An 18403-nucleotide genomic window follows, 5' to 3' on the forward strand; every position below is an offset into this window, starting at 1 on the left:
TGGGCTGCTCTGGCAAATTAATCAAACCAGAAGAGGGGATCACGGCATAACATAAAATTCAGCATAACATAAAATTCACCAGTTAGTCAGAGCATAGGCCACAACATGGGGCAAGTGGTGATTTGTCTTAATCTGTTTTCTGTTACTATAATCAAATGCCTGGGACTTGATCGTTTATAAAGGAAAGAAATTAATTTTGGCTCAGAATTCTAGGGACTGTGAAGTCTTAAGAGCATGCATGGTACAGACGTTTGCTCTACTTGTAGTGAGGTCATCATAACTTGGCAAACAAAGGAAAAAGCAAGTGAGTTTGTTGGAGACAAAGTACAAGAGGTGGCTTCACATTATAACAGTTGGCTCTCAAGAAACTAATCCAGTCCTGTGAATAGCAATCTGATCACCTCTTAAAGGCCCCACCACCTCTCACCACTGTTGAGGACCAAATTTCAGTGTAAGTTTTGGAGGGGACAAACCTATTCCAACAGCAGCATCTTAGGTGAGGAGGGCAGCAATCTTGGGGACCTGAGGCAGTCTCCAGGTGAGTAGTGTCAGAATTGCATTAAATTGGAGGGTGTCCCCTGGAAAATTGCTTGTCCCACATATCTGGTCATAGAAGTAATTTGTGATGAGTGTGAGAATAGAAAGCACAGTTGGTTTTTCACGTGTGTGTGCTTATATGCAATTTAAAAAGAGGATCCATTGTTTTCATCAGATTCTTAAAGTCCATGATACTCAGTTTAAAGCAGATTTCTGTGACAATATTATTGTCATCCTCTCTGCATAATGTATCAAAAATTGTTTTTAGGCTTAAACTGGTTACTAGATCATTTTAACTGTGTCCTGTTGCATCTGTCTTTTAAATATAGGATATTTTATATTGATTTGCATAGGATTTAGAGTCTGCTTTATTCTTTTTTACATCTATGCATTTCTTCTAAGAGACTTTCTGTTCTAAATATTGATTGGATTCTTATTCAATGTTAGATTTATCTTGATTAGACCATTCAATAGAAAAGAAACTAGGCAAAATGTTTAATAATGTCATTTCTGCAGTTTGGAATTATGGTCATTTCTATCTTCATTTGTAAACTTAATTGTAGTATATACATATTTAAAGTAATCATGCATTTCATTTAAATTAAAAAAGTTTCATAGCATTTCTGAAAAATTATGAATTTATAATCAATATGAATGAGAATCAGTGTCAAACTTTTTCAAGTTATTTCTTTTATGTTGATTTCAAGATTTAAGTTATGATACACTTAGATCTATTTAGTGAAATAACTGATTTGTGTTAGTATGTTATATTCTCCAGAAACAACTGTAGTTTGGCTTTTGCCATAGAAAGTTTGGCTAGCGGCTGAGTTGAACGATTTGCAAACTAATGTAATAACTGACTGTGGCAGTGTTTTTGCTCTCATACATGGTAAACACTAAGTGTGCCTTAAAAATATTACTTCCTTTCAGAAGGCTTTCATTTAAAATTTAAGGTAAGAGAAGACAGTCAGTCTGTGACTTGTACATGCCAAGATATGTTGAGAAGTTAATAGCTCCTTTTTAAAAGAAGATAGGTGCCTTTTGTTAAAGGATCACTGTACTGCTTTTCCTGCCATGCTAATAATTCAGTGAAGGACCTTAGTGATAAGCATGTAATGAAGTTTAAAAATTTATACATCAGCCATATTTTTTGTGCCATGTATCAACAGTGCATGAAATGTAAGAGGTCAAGAGAATACTTGAGTATAATGAACCTATAGCTCAGCTTTAATAGTTAATATTAACCCATGGTCAATGTTTCATCTACACCCTCAATCCCTGATTTAAAAACGTATTATAAATTTTTATTAATCATGTTAAGGTATTGGGAGACATTGCATTTCTTGTATTATGTTTTATTTTTAATTGTGCTAAAAAGCATAACATAAGGGGGCTGGGGATGTGGCTCAAGCGGTAGTGCGCTTGCCTGGCATGCGCGGGGTGCTGGGTTTGATCCTCAGCACCACATACAAATAAAATAAAGATGTTGTGACCACCAAAAACTAAAAAATATTTAAAAATTCTCTCTCTCTCTCTCAAAAAACAATAAAACAAAAAAAAAATAAAAAGCATAACATGAAATTCACCATTTTAACCACTTTTGAGCATACAGTTCAGAGTTTTAAGAATGTTCACATTGTTATGAAACTCATCTAAAGAATTTTTTCATCCTGCAAAACTAAAGCTCTATACCCATTAAATAATAACTTTTCATTCCTCCTCCCTCTAGCCCCTGACAAACCACCATGCCATTTTCTGTTTCTATGAATTTGACTGCTTCACATACCTCATATAAATGGTAACATACAGTATATTTTTTTTTTCTGTGACTGGCTCATTTCACTTAGAGTGTTCTTAAAGTTCATCCATGTTGTAGCATAAGACAGGATTTCCTTTATTTTTAAAGACTGTATAATATTCCATTGTATGCATATGCCACAGTTTGTTTATCCATTCATCCCCCAATAGACATTTGGATTGCCTCTGTCAATATCATTATGTTCATAATGCTTTGAACATGGGTGTATAAGTAATTCTTTGAGACTTGACTTTCAATTTTTTTGGCTATATGCCCCAAACCATATGACTGGATCATATGATTGCTGTATTTTATATGCCCAACATTGTTCAAGAAATGGTTCTGTACGTACTTTCTAATACCTTTGTCTTTTCTTTATTTTTCCTTTCTTTATAATTTTTTTTAAAGAGAGAGTGAGAGGGGGGGGAGAGAGAGAGAGAGAATTTTTAATATTTATTTTTTAGTTCTCCGCGGACACAACATCTTTGTTGGTATGTGGTGCTGAGGATCGAACCCAGGTCACACGCACGCCAGGCGAGCGCGCTACCGCTTGAGCCACATCCCCAGCCCTTTATAATTTTTTTGATAGTCATTATCCAGGTGTACAAAGGCATAGCTCATTATGGTTTTGATTTGTATTTCTTTAAAGATTACTGACATCTAGAATCTTTTTTAATATGCTTGTTGGCCATTGGTGTGTTAGCTTTGGAGAAATGCACATTCAAATCCTTTGCTCATTAAAAAGTTAGATATTTGTTTTCTTGTTAAGTCATAAGTTTTCTTAAAAAAATTATATGTATTTAGTTGTAGATGGACACAATACCTTTATTTTATTTATCTTTATGTGGTGCTGAGGATTGAACCCAGGGCCTGACACATACGAGACGAGCACTCTACCACTGAGCCACAACTGCAGCCCCAGTCATAAGATTTTTAAAAATGTATTTTCTACATACTAATCCCTTATCAGATTTATATATTTGCACATATTTTCTCAAATTCCAGAGGTTGACATTTTACTCTGATTGGAAGGATTGTTTCCTTTGCTACATAGAAGTTTTTTTTTAATATTTATTTTTTAGTTTTAGATGGACACAATATCTTTATTTTATTTTTATGTGGTGCTGAGGATTGAACCCAGTGCCTCACGCATGCCAGGCGAGCACACTACCACTTGAGCCACATCTCGAACCCCTACATAGAAGTTTTTAGGTTTGATGTAGTCTTATTCATCTAGTGTTACCTTTGTGGCCTGTGCTTTTGGTGTCATAGCTAAGGATTCATTGCCAAATCCAATGTCATGCAGGTTTTCTTCTAGGAGTTTTATCATTATGGGTCTTAACAATTAGGTCTTTTATCCATTTTGAGTAAATTCTTGTATCTTATGTAAAATAAGGGTCCAGCTTCATTCTTTTGCAGGTGGATATCCTGTTTCCCTGGTAGAATTCGTTGAAGAGACTATTCTTTACCCAATGAGTGATCTTAGCACTGCTGTCAAAGATCATTTGAAAGTATACATGAAATTTATCTATTTATTCTATTCCAGACTATATATAACCTGTCTTTATACCAATACCAAACTGTTTTGATTACTGTGGCTTTGTAGTATATTTGAAATCAAGAAGTATGAGACGACTAACTTTGGTCTTTTTTTTTTTCTTTTTCAAGATTATTTACTTATTTGTGGTCCCTTGAAATTCCACATGAATTTTAGGATGGATTTTTCAATTTCTGCAAAAAAAAAATGCCATTGGAATTTGGAAGATTGTATTGATCTGTAGATCACCTTGGGAAGTATTGAAATCTTAACAACATAAAGTCTTCCAAGTTCATGATATCTTCCCATTTATTTGTGACTTCTTTAATTTTTTTTCAGCAATGTTTTGTAGTTTTCAGTGTACAGATTTTTTTACTCCCTTGTTTATTAAATTTATTCCTAAGTATTTTAGTTTTTTGATGGTATTATAAAGGGAATTATTTTCTTAATTTTTTTCATATTATTCATTGTCAATGTATACAAATGCAACTAATTTGTGTGTTGCTTTTGTATCCCTCAACTTTGCAGAATTTATTCTAACAGGCTTGTTTTTGTGAGGGGGTGGAACTTTTTTGGTTTCTACATGTCATCAGTGAACAGAGACGATTTCACTTCTTCTCTTTCCAATTTGGATGTCTTTTCTTTGCACCTACTCTCCTTAGCCCTCTCCTTCCTCAGCTGCCCCTTTCTTTTCCTTTTCCTTCCTTCCTTTCTAATTGCTCTGACTACTGTATTGAATAGAAGACTAGAGTGGGCATCCTTGTTTCGTGTCTGATCTTACAGGGAAAGCCTTCAGTCATCTAGAGCTGTGTAAGACATTGGCAGTGCACTTTTCATATATGGTCTTTATTACATTGAGGTAGTTTCCTTCTTTTCCTGTTTGTTGAATATTTTTACCTTTGAAGTCATATCTTGTCAAATACTTTTTCTGCTTCAATTGAGATGATGTCCTTCATCCTGTTAATTTGGTGTATTACACTGATTGGTTTTCCCATCTTGAGTCACCTTGCCTTCCAGGAGTAAATTCTGCTTAGTTTGGGTATATAATCCTTCAAAAGTTCTGTTGAATTTGGTTTGCCCCCTGATTATTTTTATTATTTTTGAAGCAAATACCAGATGTCTTATCATTTATCTAAAAATGTTTCCTGAAAAAGGGATTAAAAATCATAGTAACATTATTACCAAACCCTTGATTTATTATAATTCTTTAATATCATCAAATATCCAGTCAGTAGCTATGTTTTCTAAAATAGTTAATTAAGGTACTTAAGTTCCATGCCTAGTGATTGATTGGTATATTTCTGAAGTAATTTAATTATATAGGAATTACACAAATTAGTTGCATTTGTATACATTGACAATGAATAATATGAAAAAAATTAAGAAAATAATTCCCTTTATAATAGCATCAAAAAAACCTAAAATACTTAGGAATAAATTTAATAAACAAGGGAGTAAAAAAAAAAAAAGGTTCACTTTTTTTTTCTTTTTTCTTTTTTGGTGGTATCATTATTCTACTCTAAGATACATCCCCAGCCCTTTTTATTTTTTATTTTGAGACAGCCTCTCACATCATGGCTGAGAATCTAAGTTGCTGAGGCTGGCCTTGAACTTGAAGTTCTCCTGCCTCAGCCTCCCCAGTCACTGGGATTATAGATATGTGCCACTGTACCTGACCTATAGGTCTACATCTCTTTTTTTCTTGTTGTATTTTTAGAAACCACAATTTTCTCTGTGATAGAACTTTCTGATTCATCCTTGTATTGTAGTTTATTATGTTCCTCTGTCCTCTGAATTTCTTGTAGTTAGAGGTTTAGATAAATGTTTTCTTTTAAAATTCTGTGTTTGATGCTATTATAAAAGGAACCTAAGATCTACTTATCTTTTAGTGATGTTAACAGTCTTTGAGGATCATTGCTTAGATCCATTGATTATATAAGGATTTTAAAATGGTGAAATTCTAATTCTTTTTTTTATTGGCCATTATACCTTTGTAAATATAAACTTACCCTCATCGACTATTTTAATTACCCCCAGGCATAGTTGACATAGAAACATAGGAAAGGCAGAAAAAGTGCTTGAAGTTTTTTTCTTTTTCTTTTTTACTTTGGTAGTTTTTAAAAGAATTTTCTTCTGTTCAGCATCTCTGAGCAGGAGCTCTGTGACCATCACCAATGCCTTCCAATTTTTGGACATTAATATCTGCCAGGCACAGTGCTGACCTTTCCTATGTATTACCTGTTGGACTTTATATAGATAGGTTCTCTTTGTACTTGAGGCAACTGAGGCTTATAAAGTATTAATAAATTCTACTTGTACACAGCGGGAAGATAGCAGAACTGGAATCTGAACCCAGGTTTGCCTGACTCCAATACGTATTCTTTAACTATTATTTATGGTACTTTTTGAAGGGCCCAGTGGGATTTGAAGAGTGGTGAAGAGAGACTTGAGACATAGATTTTACAGGAGGTAAGGGTCTAGAAGGATTTTTTAAAATACCTTTATTTTATTTACTTATATGTGGTGCTGAGGATCGAACCCAGTGCCTCATATATGCTAGGCAAGCGCTCTACCACTGAGCTATGACCCTAGCACCCCCCACCCCCAAGGATTTTTAATTGACTACAAGCTGTAGGGTCTATTCAGTTGCAATTAGCTGAGCCACTCTTGGGCTTCCTACTTGTTGTCTGAAGGTGGACAGTTTACTGGGAAACAGTGTTGCTAGTAAAAATATGTTCCAGATCTGACCTTGTTAGCAATGTCTTCCAAGAGAAAGAGGGTTCCTCAAACAGTTTTAGATTTATTTAGTTATATGTGGTGCTGAGAATTGAACCCAGTGCCTCACACATGCCAGGCAAGTACACTACTGCTGAGTCCCAGCCCTAGCCCTCCAAATTACTTTCTTAAAAAATAGCTTTATAATTTCAAATAGACATAGAAAAGACTTTAGATATCTAGTCAAATTATAGAGGTACTAGGGAGATAGGCAGTAAGTTATATACTAAACAGGTAAATGATAATATAATGGCAGATGCTATTAAGTATTTTGAAGGAAAGTACAGTGGCACAGGATAAAGAGTGGTGGGGGTCAAGCAGATGGGGGCTGCTTAGATACAGAGATCTGAGAAGCATTTATTGAGAGAATGACATTTGAGAAGAACCTGAATGAAGGTGAGGGAAGAACCTTCAAGATAACAGGGGACAGCAATAACAGGGATTTGCTTAGGATTCCTTGGCAACAGCAGTGAAGGAGTGTGTGAGAGTAGGAGCTGGAGACTGAGCCACAGAGTGGGGAGGCTTGGGACTTTCTCTGTACACTAGGACACTCACATCCTATCTTGAGCGTGGGCAGCTTCTTCTATGGCTTTAATTACTCCTTACAAGTTTCCCCCTTCTTTTTATTTCTTTTGCTGATGCTGTCCTATGTCAAAAAGAATGTACTTGCTTTGTTAACCAAAGGATAAGACCTGAGTTCTATTCCAGATTTCCTCTGAAGAAGATTGAATAGGCTGGGTGGAGTTTCTTGACTCAGTTAGATAAATCCATTGTGATAGCTCATAGATTGAGGGGGGAAAATCATTGTTCTGAAAGTAATACATATATACTTTAAAATTAAAAAATGGACCTAATGTTTTAAAATTAAATAGTAGGAAATGGATTTCTTGCTGAAGTTCATAACAGAATTTTGTACTGGGCACATGATCTTATAGGCTATCAGTTACCTCCTTCCTATAAATGCTTGTGTTGGAATGCTTTGCATTCCCAGGAAACATTTTTCCTGAATGTGCCTTTTTGGAGGAAGTACAAATTATTCTTATATTATTGTGGTAAATAAAACATGGTTTAAAAAAGAATCCTGAACTTGTGGGTGTATCAACCTGATAATGTGTGAAATGTTGGTACAAGTATAGATATTGTAGAGAATGTGGAGGAGTCCTCTGCTTTGTCCCCAAACAGAATTTCATTTATGGTCTAGTTCAATATTTAATGCCTCCTTTAGTGTTTAATCAGTTTATTTGTTTTTTAATCTGCCAAATCCAGATAATTTGACTTTCCACTGATAAAATATTTACTTGTTATAACAGGCAGGGTGCTAAACTTGGAAATTAAAGAGTACTGAGTTAAATTTAAAATTTGTTGAAAAGTATTCATCATGATGTAGTCTATTTAATGTCTTGGCAGTTCCTCTGACTCTTCTCATTTAACATGCAAGGAGACAGACTGGCAGCAGTTGTAAGCTGAAACTTGGTTGTATGCGGAATGAGACTGGTATGGGTACTAAAATGGAGGAAATTTGAAAGTGTTACTGTGAGTGTGTGTGTTTCCTTAAATTAAAGTGTGACACACTGGCTTTAAATAGAATTTTATATTCTGTTTGTCAAGGCTATTATAACTCCATGATAGATGATCCTAAGACTGAAACTGGTTTTAAATATTGTTTTGTAGGATAACCAAATTTGTCTCTTAACAGTGTTGTCATTATGTCACACAAGTTGTTTTTATATAATAAGCATGTTTTACAACATGTTTGAGTCATTTTCCCAGGAGACCTGCAATTTATTACTCAGAAGAAAAGCATGTCTTTACAATATATTCTTAGCTGCTCCTTTCTATTACTCAGCTGTCAGGTCCTATGGAATCTAAAATAGAACTCCATCAACGGGAGACAGTCTCTGCATTGTTTACTGGACCTTTCGGATGTGGACAGTTTTATCATGCACTGCAGAGTCTCTGTTGCAGTTTCAAAGCAGCAGGATGCAGAGTACTGTTCAGGTTTTCTAGTGGGGTCCTTGAAAGGGAGGACTTTGAAAGACAGTCTCTAAAGAACGAGAAATAGGAGGAGTTACAGTACCTGACTTGAGGCTCCTGTTAATCAAGTGCTGCGCTGTGAGGAAAATAATTTTCAAGCGTTATGAAGGCGGAGAAGGATCCTGAAGACGAAGAAAATATCCTTAGAGATCCAAGCTAAGTGTAGCACAGCATGTGAGGGACTGAGTCACCCCACTCATTAGGCGTTTGTGTGAAGGCTTGCTTTGTGAGCTGCAGAGATTTGTAACTTAATGCGGAGTGGTTTGCCGTTAGCAACAAGAAACTAAATCCTGTCTATGATGAGCTGTTGGTTTTCTTGTGCTCCTAAGAACAGAGTAGGTATCCTAGTAGTTCAGTGTAACAAAAGGTTCTCATTCGGCTTTCTGAACTGTGATCTTTTAAAATGTGCTGTTTTATTAATTTTGCTTTCTTTGGATTACTCTTCTTCCTGATTTGCCATTAGGATTAGTGATAGAAAATAAAAGTTCTTGTTTGTTTTCTTGGATTAAAAAAGCACATGATAGACTCTTAATCATTAAGCAGCATTACTGTTAACTGACACTGAACCAGAATTGAAAATGGAGCTTGATGAAGTAGACTGAAAATCACATCCTCATGTGAGACTTTGATCCTGTTTAATTGGTTTTTTTTAAAGCCTTCCTTTGGAATTATGTAGCTTTTTGCTCCACCAGCTAGTTGGAAATAATGATTGTTTTATTTGTAAGGATAAACTAATCAATACAGAGAAAATGTGTTAAATATGACTTAATCCCTGAGGCATTTGAAAGTGTGGCGTCTTTTAGGTCTGCATCCACTACCATTCCTCAAATCAGAGTCACTAAACTGTTTTGATCTGCACTAGAGAAAGGTAGTGCCTAAAATGTAACTTAGATTTTTGAGCCAATAAATAGTGTTGCTCTCTACTCATAATTGTCAATTTTAACTTCTGAATTTAGAAAGAAGTGGGTTAATCTTCATATTGTTATAGATTTCAAGACAATTATTAAGTCTGTAGGTACTTGAACCAGGTTCCATAAAAATACTGAATTTCAAGAGTGAGTTAAAATTTTAATGTATTTATATTTTTATACACAATTTTAATATTTTTAATGAATACTTAGCTAGAAAATTGGTGTTTTTTTCTTTTTGTGGTTCAGAGAATATTAGATATAAAATAATCTTGCTGATTAAACAAACATTTAGGGAATCTGTGAGTAAAAAACTTCCCCCCCAGAGGTTTGTTATGATATTTGTAAGCATAGGATTTGCTTTATAAGTTATGTGAAAAATGTGTAGATATTTTTTGTTCTAGAAATAGTACTGGATTTGGCACAGAATTAAGCAGGAAGTTGATATATATTTTAAAAGGTTAAAATCTTGAATGTGTAAAAAACATGTATTTAATTTCTGTGTTCTTTAATTTCTGCTTACTAAGAATAATATCTTAAAATGAACTTTCTTCAAATCAAAGCTAAATATAATCTTAGTACAATTAAATATATATACAAATAAATATTATTTTTAAAAACTACCTTTTTTAAAAAAGTTTTTTGAGTTGTAGATGAGCACAATATCCTTATTTATTTATTTATTTATTTATTTATTTATTTACGTGGTGCTGCAGATTCGGCCCAGTGCCTCACTCAACTACTGAGCTATAACCCCAGCCCTAAAACACTACTTTTGATCTTCCTTTTTAAAACATGTATTGAATTTTTGTTAAAATTAAAAATCTTTTTTATAAAATTAAAATGTACTGAATGTAAATAAGAAAATGAAAGTCATTTCTAATTTTATTATTTTAGATTCTAAGAAATTAATACTTTAGAGACTTTCTAGGTTTTTTTTGGTGTAAAAGTTCTCTTTTTATCCTAATATATAAGCATAATGAGTTTCTTTCTGTATTGAGTGTGTGTGTGTGTGTGTGTGTGTGTATTATTTGCCTTATAGAAATAAATATATTTCTAACAGTACCTTTAAATAAGTGGGAGAGGAATGTGGTTTCTTAAAATATATACAGAATTCTATGGCTAACAGTCCTGGGAGCCAAATCTGAAAGTGTGATTGGGGAATAGGAAAAGCAACTGATTTGGGAGAAGTCAAGATTGGGCTCGGCGACTTCAGCCATTTAATGTCCCCAGAGCATTGACTCTCCACATCTGTTAAGTAGAGAAGATAATTTTAGTTTACTAGGGTTTTTTGGGGTCGTTTATGTCTGGCACAGGGTGGCTTTTAGTAATTATTAATTTCCTTGTTTTCTCCCTGAGGACAAAGGGAACAGGACAGAGAAAATGAGAAGCATACTTTTTCTCAAAAGTACAATGTAAACTACACTTGAATGTCCTGTGTCCTGGGAAGATTTTGTAACTGCTGTTCTATTTAAGTTAGCACAGCACAGAGAAGGAAGTTTGGGATGCTGTTGGAAAAGGAGGAATTGTCTTACGCAGTACCATTTTCCCTTCTTTTTTCCTTCCTCCTCCACAAAATCTTACTAATATACTATGCCATGTTTCTTTTTTTTTTTTTTCCTTTTTGTAGCATGCAGCAGATTGGAATAAATATGATGACCGGTTGATGAAAGCTGCAGAGAGAGGGGATGTAGAAAAAGTATCCTCAATCCTTGCTAAAAAGGGAGTCAGTCCAGGCAAACTAGATGTGGAGGGCAGATCTGCGTAAGTATTGCCCATGATGAAAGCATGTCTGAAGAAAATTTGGGTAGAATGTTGGGATACAAATGAAATTTGTGAACTATGGATATTAATTTTTAATTAAGAAGTCTCTACCAAAACTCACTGTTAAACTTTCAAACAGCTGGGTATGGTGGTGCATACCTGTAATCCCAGCAGCTAGGGAGGCTGATGTAGGATTCTGAGTTCAAAGCCAGCCTCAGCAACTTAATGAGGTTCTAAGCAACTCAGCAAGACCCTGTCTCTAAATAATAATTTTTTAAAAAGTAAAAAGAAAAATCGACTGGGTATGTGGCTAAGTGGTTAGTTAAATGCCCCCTTAAATCCCTGGTATCAAAACAAAAAACAAAAGAAAAACCTTTCAAACAAGCTAATGATTGTTCTAATTTCAAAGATTCCCAAGTGAGAGAGAGAACACCAGATTATTCTGATGGTCTAGCTGTTTAGGCCCAAGAGTAAACCATGGCCTATAGTTATTTGATGCATTTTTATTAATAAGATTTTTTCATATTTCCATATTTGATCTCAGAGCAGCCCTATAAAAGAAGTATAAAAAAAGTTTATAGAAGTTAAAACGCTTGCTTTAATCTCATGGAAAGTCACAGAACTAGGATGTGAGCCCAAGCTTTTTTCTTTGAAGAGTTCTGTAAATTTTACTGTCTTTCCCCCCAAGTCCCTGATCTATTTTTTTTTTAACTTAGATACTTAAATGAAAATGTTCAGAGCAGAATGGAAGCAGAATAACTAGTGTGTCCTAGAGAGACATAGGTAGTGATCCTGCTCTTGTTTTTGATACTGAGAAGGACAGCTGGCTAGTTTATGTGCTTATGAACCATGTGTCTCTTCCCCAACCCATCCCAAATCTTCATTGCTTCCCTTCCTGTTGAGGGTGGGGATCAGTTAGTTTAAAGGGTAGATATAGATTCTGTTAAGACCCTTTATAATTATAGCAGTTAAAACCCTATCTGGGCATCCTTCCAAAGTTAAAGGTGAAAAGTCCCATTTCCTAAAATTCCTCAGTCTTATACTTGTAAGCGTTTATTCAGAATATTATAGGTGGAAACCAAAGACTAAATATAGAAATGAATATTAGGAAGTGAATAGCTAATGTTTGATTGGAGGTCATTACCTTGGAATGCTTAGACTTTTAAATATAGTAAAAATAGTAAAGCATGCCTATAAATTAAGTAGTTTTAAAGATAATACAAAGTTTGAAATAAACAATAAAATTTGAAAAGTTAAACGTTTATAATATTTCAATTTCATCAAGTTGTAATTTGATAGTTACAGACATACTGGTTATTTTTGCTTTTCCCTATTTTTTTCTAAATTTTAAGTTATTTATGAAAATGGACCCACAGTAGAAATAATTAAAATTTAGTATCTGTAAGTGATTTTGTTTTTCCAGAAACTCTGAGATGTTAAAAGATAAAGGAAGTCTTCTGTGGTGTGAAACTCTTTGGTGAAACCTTGTTTCAGCCCATCCCTGTTTTCAGTGTTTTGAATGAATGATCTTTGAGTTTTTGTTTGAATTTTTGATCTAAGGTTCAGTTTTGGGTGAAATTACTTATATTAGAGTATAAAATTTAGTATCATTTGATGAACTTTGAATTCTAGGTTTGTGAAATAAATGAATAGAATTAATCTTTGAGGTTTTCAGTGTAAGAAGTAGAATTCTTCCTGGGATTCATGGGATAAAATATTTTCAATTTTTATTCACACATGTAAACTGTATTCCTCCTTGTTAAAGCATTTAGTGTTTAGTTAAGTATAGGACATTACAAATGCATCTTTTGTATTATCTGTAATTATAAAAACAATTTTATTCTGAATTTTTTAAATTTTGAAATTTAAAGCAAAAAAATGTAACAAGTTCTTCTTGATCTCAGTGTTATTTAACAAATGAAATATTTGAAGCCTAGCCATTGTCACTGCAAGGTTCTGTTTCTTTCCTGTGTACCTCTCTCCTAGGGCACAGCCTTTGGAACTTTCAACCCCAAATAGGCAGGTTCACCAAGGATCCCCACCACCAATGACAGAACTACGGGCTCTAGATTTTCACTTCCCTTCCCCCAATGGCTTTCAAAGTGGTGTTCAACTTCCCAACTGCTTTCTCTGGAATCAGCAAATGTTCAGAAGGAAGAAGTGGCCTCTGCTCAGATACTAAGCTCTCCCCTCTGGGCATCTGTCTTCCCTTGCATCCTGGCCTAGTCATTTCTTTGCTATCTTTTTAGCTTACCAATACCCTTGAGGACATGTTTATATTTTGTGCAGCTTTTCTATTTGTCCTCAAAGCTACTGATTGTCCAAATTATCTATATCTTCCATTATGGAAGCAGAAATTCGTCTCTTGATTCTTAAAAGGAAAACCTAAGAACTGATATTTTAATTGCAAAAGAGTATTTTTGTGAAGCAGTTTTTCATATTCCTTTACAGTTCTTTGCTCACATTTTAATAATTGATGTATTGTCTTTCTGAAGCACATTTACTATTTATAGCATACCGATATTAATAATCTGTTATAGATTTGTTCTGATTTCTGACTTTTAGCATGTCATTCTTATAATGTTGATTAATTTTGAAGAAGAGGGTCTTCTAAATTTTGTGAGCCAAGAGATAAAAACAAGCAAGCAAACAAAAAGTGTTATCTCCAAGATCATTGGGGGGGGCTAAGTATCTGTGTGAAGGAATTAGCAGCGCCCAAAAGGCTCTCATAGTGCATTGCATAGTATAATTCATTCAGTATTGCAGAGAGATTGAATGATATCCTCAGCCTTAATATATACTTAATAAATATAAACTATGTTTCTCCTTAATTAAAGAATTTAGTAAGTAGTCAAGTATAGGTCATTACAAATGTATCTTTTGTATTATCTGTAATTATAAAAAACTTTATTCTGATTTTTTAAATTTTGAAATTTAAAGCAAAAATGTAACAATTATTTCTTGATTTCAGTGTTATTTCAGAGATTGAACAATATCCTCAGCCTTAATTATTCTGTTAGAAGGAGAACTAATCTGACTCTTAAGAACACTATATACCTTTTATCAGAAACATCTATTTTTCTTTAATTCAGTTTGTGTTCAAACCTGCTTTTTTTTTTAAGGAATGCTTGGTCTCTAGTTTGCATTTTATCTGTCATAATAGTAGGTAGAATCACACACTGAGTATCATAATACTTGGAAATTAATTTGCAAACTGTCTTCAAAGTTTGTCTCTAAGTATTTAGTTATTCAAATATTTCAAGGTCCACTATCTGTCTTGCACTTGATTCTGGGGCTACAATAGAAAGGAAAACAGATAAAATCTCTGCATTTATTGAGTTTGCAATTGATTAAGAAGAGATTCAAAAACTATAAAGAAAATAAGCATTGAATTTATGTATTATGAAAATGTTAAGTTCTTCATAAAATAATAAGGCAGAGATGGGGGAACTAGAAGTACTAAGCTTTCAGGGACCAGGAGGATCATAAAACTTTTCAATGGTCTGGCCAGGGATGCACCCTGGGTTGAGAAAACGATGCAGAGTGCTTCTGTTTCCAGGCACCTTGCTGAACACATTCATATCCTTTGTCTCCTGGCATCTTCAGAGTGGTTATTGTACTTGTTTAGAACATCATTTCTATTTCAACCTGAGTTCAGTGTCCTTTGCCAACAACTCTTATGTTATTTACCGCTTTGAATTTGGTAGTCAATGTCAGGTCTTAGTGCACAGAGAAAGTTTCTGTAAATGTTGATTAATAAAGTAGATGATCAAAGAAATGGAATGTTTTGTTATCTGGTGTCTTAAATCCTTGATGCTTCACAGTTTCTTAAGCAGGTTCGACTTGCCTTATAAGGAAAATCATTCAGTTACATCGGTTTGTGTGAAACTTAACCAATCATGAAGGTCTGTAAGCAAGAAGAAGAATTAGCTGGTAGTCTTTGGTCACTGGTCACAGGTTCTTTTGTGACTTTTAAAGGTCATTTTGCTTGTTTGGAAGACTTAGTTTGATAATTGTAAAGAGAAGGGGTAAATTTTTAAAAAAATATTTTTTAGTTGTCAATGGACTTTAAATTTTTGTTTTTTTGTTTTTTTTTTTTTTTAGTTGTAGATGTACACAACACCTTTGTTTTATTTTTAAGTGGTGCTGAGGGTTGAACCCAGTGCCTTACACATGCCAGGCAAGCTCTCTACCACTAAGCTAAAACCCCAGCCCCAAGAGATAAATGTTTTGATGTGTCTTTACCTCAGGATTTTGTAATAACTTTTTTGGGGGTATTTTTGGTATATTTGAAATTAAACAAAATGATCTAAATAGAAATCTTTCAGTGTACATTTATTATCCAAGCACCAATACTTTTGCTATTGAAATGGTAAATTATGGAGTTAATGGTATTAATGGTATAAATTTTCTCTTAAGACTTAAATATTAGAATATTTTATTGGTTCTAATGAATGTTCTGGAATGTATTGGCATGTTACAGAAATCCAACTTTGGAGTATTTAAAATTTCAGATTTTTGGTTTAGGGATGCTCAATATGTTCCTTTAAATATGTAGCCTTTAAATGTGTGTGTGTGTACACACGCACGCGCGTTTTGAATAAATAGTGACATTCATGTAACATAAAAATTACCTTTGGTAGGTTCTGTGGCATAACAAATATTTTCTTTTTGCTTAGCTTCCATGTTGTGGCCTCAAAGGGGAATCTTGAGTGTTTGAATGCCATCCTTATACATGGAATTGACATTACAACCAGTGACACTGCAGGTATGTTTACCTCCATAGTCAATGTCAAAGCATCAAGAGGTTGCAAACACTGTCCACTGTTAGTGCGTGCATATGTATGTGTGTGTTGTTTCAGTTTGAATCCAGGGCCTTGCACATGCAAGGCAAGTTCTCTACTTTTGAGCTATACCCCTGGCCACTTAAGTAGTTAGACTAAAGAAAACTCCTTACTTTTCTATGTTCAAATAGTTGAGAAAAATGTTTACTTCTGAGTTATCATTGTGGAGAGCAGTCATGTATAGGGAATTGAGGAGAAAGGATTACTAGACTGATAAGCAGTGTAAGACCTACAGTCTAGTGCTGGTGTTAGTAGTGTTATGGGATCCTAAAATCTCAGATTTTTAATATCTTTAGGGCTATTGAATTGATATTCATATATTATTCTAAGAGTCCTCTCTGTCATGGGGTCATTTGACATTCAGTTAGACATTTTTTGTGATGGAGAACTAACCACCTCGAAATAGCAACAACTTCAACAATAAGGATAGTAGCAAGGATAGCTGACATTTATATAATATTTGTATACCTTCTCTGCTAAGCTGCTAAATAAGTACCTATATGCTTCACATATGTTAACTCATTTTATCTCCATGTTAACTCAGTGAGGTATGAGGCACTGAGCTGTTAAGTACCTTGCCCAAGGCCCTTCAGTAGATAATCAGTCTGTGTTCTTAGCCATTGTGCCTCAAAGGGAACCCAGTCTGTTTGCTTAGCTATATTTATAAAAACATATTTTTAAAAACAATGGAAATCTTTTTTACTTTATCTTCTGCTTACACTTAGTCATGCCTATGTCTGTCCTTTAAAATCATGTAGCATAAGTTTGCACATCAAAGGTAGACGCGTAAGTATTTGAATATATCTGTGAGTGTTAACATAAAATATATGTTTTTATGTTAAAAAATATGTTTTTATGTTTTCAGTGAGTGTTACTTTTCAGTCCATCAGGATCACCGTTCTCATTTCTCTGGCATTCTTTAACAGCTTAGTTCTCTGTAATTCTACTTTGTTAGTCAGTGAAATATAGGAATTGACTCAGAGCAGAGAATTTGCTAAACATCTTTAATATTTTATCCTATGACTCTGTGTATGGGCAAATAAATACATTACTGTTAACCAGTGTTGTTTTTAGAAATGAAACAGAAAAAGGGAAACAGAGGTCACAATTGAGTTAGTGAGGAAAATCTTTACCTAACATACATGAAATTTTAAATTAAAGTCCAAACTTAGTTTATTACCTATGTTTGAAGAAAGAAATATGTTTATTGTAGGAATGTTCCTGTATATCACTGAAGGTGTATATATTCTTAGAAATTTTAGACCTATATGTCTTTAGAACTTTTAAGACTATTTACTGTGCTGATTCCAATTCAAACATGTATTTTCTTTCTTTCTTTTTTAATCTGTGTTTTTTCTGTTCTGGACATTTTTGCCTTGTGGATAATCTAGTGACTTTTTTTTTTTTAAGAGAGAGAGAGGGAGAGAGGGAGAGAGAGAGAGAGAATTTTAATATTTATTTATTTTAGTTCTCGGCGGACACAACATCTTTGTTTGTATGTGGTGCTGAGGATCGAACCCGGGCCGCACGCATGCCAGGCTAGCGCGCTACCGCTTGAGCCACATCCCCAGCCCAATCTAGTGACTTTTTTCCTGCCTCCTTCAGTGCAGAGAAAACTCAAATAAAGCTTTCCCAAGATCAGCAGACATTGCTTCATATACTGCATTCTAACATATCCTAAAGTCTTCCTTTCTTTTGTTTATGCTGCTATTTAGCTATATTTTTATTTGATTCTTTGTCTGTCTCTAGAGATGTCCTTTCTTGAAGACAAGGACATTTCTCATTTGTTACAGAATCTGTTACAAAACAGATGTGGATATTTGATTTAAAATTTTTATGTAAACTAACCTAACTTCTGTTTTACATGAAAGTGATTTATAATGAAAGGTTTCCTCCCCTTCCCAACCCCTTTGGTGTTTTCCTTAACATTGCACATTTTAGATCTGGTGTGTCCTGATTTTTTTTTTGCTGCTACATCTCAAGTGTCTGGATTGGGTATTTCCTTAGGCCTATTTATGTAACCAGCTTTCTGTAACATTTTGTTGAACACCAGAGACTCACCACTATGCCTCATTCCACCACCTCCATTTCCATGCTATCTGTCAGTTATTTTTCACAATGTAAAATGTTTCTAGGAAACTTGTCCATTAATGGTACTAAGTTGAAATTTGAAATGATCACATCTGACTGATTTGAAATTAGAAGA

General features: G+C 34.2%; 1 protein-coding gene and 1 long non-coding RNA gene across 8 annotated transcripts in view; one reads left to right on the forward strand and one right to left on the reverse strand.

Moving 5' to 3' along the window:
- Nucleotides 1–8862, reverse strand: part of LOC308646520 — a 110506-nt gene extending 101644 nt beyond the window's left edge. For all 4 annotated transcript variants that reach the window (XR_014021408.1, XR_014021409.1, XR_014021410.1 and 1 more), the window contains exon 1: nt 8725–8862. This is a non-coding gene — a long non-coding RNA (uncharacterized lncRNA). The remainder of the gene's footprint in view (nt 1–8724) is intronic.
- Nucleotides 1–18403, forward strand: part of UACA (uveal autoantigen with coiled-coil domains and ankyrin repeats) — a 109048-nt gene that overhangs the window by 48406 nt on the left and 42239 nt on the right. For 2 of the 4 annotated variants that reach the window (XM_081289547.1, XM_081289546.1), the window contains 2 exons: nt 11220–11353; nt 16033–16121. In XM_081289547.1, the coding sequence (XP_081145673.1) occupies nt 11256–11353; nt 16033–16121 (187 nt within the window). In that variant the 5' untranslated portion in view covers nt 11220–11255. Of the gene's footprint in view, nt 1–8876; nt 9017–9076; nt 9299–11219; nt 11354–16032; nt 16122–18403 lie in introns of those variants that run through there. The other 2 variants (XM_081289545.1, XM_081289548.1) reach the window with 2 other exon arrangements.

This window comes from Spermophilus citellus, assembly GCF_964194105.1.
Source record: "Spermophilus citellus genome assembly, chromosome: 4".
Lineage (NCBI taxonomy): Eukaryota > Metazoa > Chordata > Mammalia > Rodentia > Sciuridae > Spermophilus > Spermophilus citellus.